At 40.6% G+C, this 4,504-nt stretch overlaps 1 protein-coding gene across 1 annotated transcript; it reads left to right on the top strand.

Annotated features, from left to right (window-relative positions):
• Positions 1 to 554: 554 nt before the first annotated feature.
• On the top strand, positions 555 to 2,995 carry INSL5 (insulin like 5). The gene is given in 5 exon segments (XM_059138521.1): positions 555 to 560; positions 620 to 792; positions 2,614 to 2,635; positions 2,757 to 2,868; positions 2,871 to 2,995. Coding segments are annotated over 5 exon segments (438 nt in total).
• The last annotated feature ends 1,509 nt before the right edge of the window (positions 2,996 to 4,504 follow it).

Raw genomic sequence — 4,504 nt, 5'->3', positions numbered from 1 at the left:
CCCCGCTGAGCAGAGAGCCCGATGCGGGACTCGATCCCAGGACCCTGAGATCATGACCTGAGCTGAAAGCAGCGACTTAACCCACTGAGCCACCCAGGTGCCCCAAGATTCTAGATTTTCTAAGTGAAGATCAAAACCCAACATGAAAATGTGAGTTCTTAAGTTAGTTTTCTCATGGCTTTGAGAGAAGTGTGGCCTTCAATACTCACTCTTATGAGATAGGTTTTCCCATTCTAGAGATAGGGTCATCAAAGTTTAAAGGGTTTAAAATTTGCCCCATCTTACTCAGTAATTGACAAGGCTAACACTGACAGTCCTTCTTGGCTACCTCCAAAGCCTGTGTTCTTGTAGTTGTCAAGAGAGCATTCTGTTTATTGTCTTCTCACAGATGCAGTTAATGGTGACAGTGTTCAAAAGTCACTGAATAACTATCAATAATCATAAAAGCACATCATCAAAACTTCATGATGTAACTTTTGTGCTTCGCAAATATTGTTAAAATGAGGTTCTGACTAATAAAACGTCAGGAAAGTTGGTATAAATTTGACAAGAGCATGACGGTAACTTCAAAACTTTGTTTGGCAATATTCTCCACATCAGATTCTTATTCAATCCTCAGGTCTGCGGGCTGAGGGATGAAGGGCTCCCTTTGACTTTAATTATATTCCCTGTCCTATTTGCCATCTCAGAAGTGAAGAGTGAGGTATCTATGAAGCTCTGAGGGCTAGAGTTCATAAAAGCCAATGTCTGCATCTGTGCTAGTTCCAGGTGGAGAAGGCACCTGGAAGGGATGTCAGCAAAGTAACATTAACTCATGTGACTCTTTCACTTAATTTTTTTTAGGCTCTTTTTAGCACCTGTTTCTCTAGATGTCTAAGCCACTTCTGTATCAGTTTAAGGGGTTAGTTATCAAAATAAATTGAATTTGGCCTGGGAAAAATGTGAGCTCGCTACCATTCAGAAAAGAAGGACTTCGTTTGCTTTAGTCTCCAGCTTGAGGTCATTTGATTGCGTAAGTACTTCGATGAGCTCACCAGCTGTGGCTGGTGCGATGGGGTCTAGAGAGAAGCATGTGATTTCACGCACAGATAACATAGACTATAAGAAGTTGGAATTCAGGCCAGTATTAAATAAAGATGGATGGAAGAAAATGTAATTAAGCACTTATTAAGGGCCAAGTAGTTTCATGTGCAACATTTCGTTCAGTCTGCTGATAAGCATCCTGTGAAGTAAGTAATATTACCCCCACTTGCCATTTTACTGGGGACGAAATTTTTTACCCAGTTAGTAGGCAGTGTGGCGAGGGAGCAAACCAGGTCCATCTGGCTTCCACAGCTGAGGTCTTTGTTCTCTACTGTGCCTCAGTGGGGAAAAAGTAGATGGTGAACCACTGTCATAAATGATAGCACCATAGAGGCAGTGGTGTTTGATAGAGGCCCTAAAGGACTGGTAGGGTTTGGGGAGTTATGAGGAGTGGGATGACACGGAATTCTGGTGGGAATTTCAGTAGCAATTATTTAATCAGGATGTTGAAGGTAGGAATGATCCTAATGTGTTTCAAAAAGACTGAGGGGACCGACTTCACTATTTATTTCTTCATTTTCAATTCAAGAAGTTTGACTAGAATTTTCTGCTAATCCTATATTAAAGTGTGAGGTAGAGTTTATTTAAGACTATTTTAATCATAAGTGTTGTAGTTTTACAATAAAAAGTTAAAAAAGGAAAATGTGATTACATAATAAATGTTGCTACGACACATATAATTGTAAAGGTTTCAATGCAGTTTCAGATGACTTTGTTAAGCAAAAATATTTTAGAAAATGACCCACAGTTTTCATATTTTGGTGGTCTAATTTCTTGAAAAATTATAAACTTAACACTCCCATAATGAGAGGTTCATAGTTACTAGATGTTAACAGATACAATAAAGGTTTTTAATCTCAAGAGAGTAAGCAAATTTACCAGGCTTACCATTATTTATCCATCTCTGCATCACCAAACCAAAATGCACTAGAAAGAATACATTTGGAATATCTAGGAAACACATGGGGAGGTGCAAGACTTTCTTTTTACCACCACTGATGTCATAATACTGTGTAGTTAATCTTTCACAGAGCATTTTTCAGAGTATTTTCTCACGTATTATTTCTTCGACCCGTTAGTGGTTTACTAATCAGCATTCTGTCATGTAGGTTTTCTTGGTGCTTGCCAGTATGCCAACGTACTGATAAGTAAGTTGGAACCAGGCTACACTGAGGGAGGACTTTGGGAAAAACACTCCGATAACAATGGGAACTACTTCTGCTTGCAGACACAGAGGTTTAAACTCCACTTCCTTCCTTACTGCTCAGCTTTGCAGGGCATACCCAGGGCTATTTGTTGTTTGTGTGTGTGTTTTTTATTTATAGCACATAACTAATACCTTGGAAGCTGCTGGTCAACAAGCAGAGGAAGCCAGTACGGGGCAAGGCGAGCCCTGACTCGGTTACTCCCTGGCCCCCAGCCACTGGTTGTGTCATCCCTCCTCTCTGCTCTCATGTTTCCTCCTCCACAAAATGAGGAGGGTGGAGAAGACCGAGTTCTCCCCAGAATGTCTAATCTTTCGGAAAACAGACCAAGAGCTCAAGAAAAGGATGTGTAGAATTCAATTTCCTTTAAAAAATCCAGTGCGTTTCCCCAGGCGTAGAACTTGGTGGCTACCTTCCTTCTTTGTCAGGGCCCTCTGAGGAAGTCTGATTTTTTTCTCTCCCATACAGCTGAGTGAGGAAATGACCTCCAGCCCCCTAATGAGCCTGTTTCAGAGGGAAGCACAGCACAACCCCCCTCCACCCCCAGCAAAGGTGGATTCCTCAGGGGAGGAAATTTTCTGGATGGACAGCTGCCCACTGAAGGACCTTAGGGCTCAAAGCAGCATTGGGTGATGTCGAGACAAGACTTGGGAAGTGTGGGCTGCCTGGCCTGCTGTTCCATGCCCGATTTGCTGGCTCTTTGTTAAGACCAGCGCTGATACCCAACAATGGTGGAGGTTAAGCGTGTGTTAACATGTTTTTTTACGGCTCAGGACAACGTTTATATTGTGTTATTAAAATAATGGCTTTTGGCGAGGTAATCTTTCTTTCCTAAAGGTTGTGGGTGAGTGGTGAAAACCACAATGAAGTCTATTTTCTCCCTTTGCCAGGGTGAGTGCACTGTTTTTTTTTAAATTTTAATGAAGCCCTTGAAATTTTTAATGCTGTGCAATGTTGCAGTAAAAATGCCATAAACCAAGCTCACTGTGATTTTTCTCCTTTAAAAAAAATGTTAAAATAACTTTAAAACAGTCAACAGATTATGCTGGTAAGAGAATGTTAAAAAAAAAAAAAAAGCATAAAAAGAAAACAAAAATCAACGTTACCTCATCATCTAGAAATAACTATCCACTCTTAACCATTGGGCTGCTGTATGTTATTACTGAGAACTTAAACACTGATTCATGGTCAAGTATAAGAATCTAAACAAAGTGCTTTTCTCAAAGTATCTTGAAGGGCATGACCAATGGTTCCTAATATGCAGTCCTACTTGAGGATAGCTGGAGGCATATGTGTGTCAGTTAGGTCCCCAAAGAGCCAAAACCCATCAAACTTTTGAATAATAAGCTCTTTCCTATAGTCTGGGCTGCTTTGGGTTTTGCTTTCCCAGAGATAAAATGACATTGTATTCTTATTCTAGAATTTAAACTGAGACCCAGATAGCCGAATCTTGTGACACAACTGGATGTCTTCACAGATTGAAAGACAACATAAGGAAATCACAAAACTGTTTCCATTTCTAACCCTGACAGTCAGCTCTCCAGTGGGTTGTAACAATAGAATGTCTGTCCATCTGAGGTCTTCTCCTGTTAATACTGCAATCTGTATTTGCAATCCATCTGCTACATATTGGGCACTGAAAATGTATCAAGGCATTGTGCATGGCATTTAAACATTTTACTTCATGTATTTGTTGCGGGAAGGCTATGAGAGAAGATAGTACTTGACCACTGTTTTGCAGATAATGAAACTAAGACTCAGTGGAATTAGGTAAACATGTCCTAAGCCACACACAGCTAAGGAGGTGGTATTACTGGATTCAAATTTAGGCTGCTTAGCATGAATCAAGGCCGGTCACCTCAAGCTGCACTGGTAGTCAATGTTTCTTCACCACCAGGAGCAACACTCTGATAACAATGGGAACTACCCTGGATTCTTTTGTTTGTTGTTGTTGGGGTTTTTTTTGTTGTTGTTGTTCATTTTATTTGGTGTCACTGAAAGAATGTCCACTGATGAGGCGATAAGAATTAATTATTAAGTCTCAGTCCTTGAATACATGCCTTTTCAATAGGGTGGGTGGTGAAATGGAAAGACTGTAGGAAGTGCTTTTGGAACATACTGGAGTGTGATGGTTGTCTCACGGTAAAGCACTTACATGACTGAGTTGTGAGCTTAAAACTAGCTGCTTTTGCCAGGAAGCACTTTTCTTCTCTCTC

This window comes from Mustela lutreola, chromosome 10, assembly GCF_030435805.1.
Source record: "Mustela lutreola isolate mMusLut2 chromosome 10, mMusLut2.pri, whole genome shotgun sequence".
Classification (NCBI taxonomy): Eukaryota; Metazoa; Chordata; class Mammalia; order Carnivora; family Mustelidae; genus Mustela; species Mustela lutreola.
The sequence above is the reverse complement of the archived record's forward strand: the minus strand, read 5'-3'. Positions and strand labels throughout refer to the sequence as shown.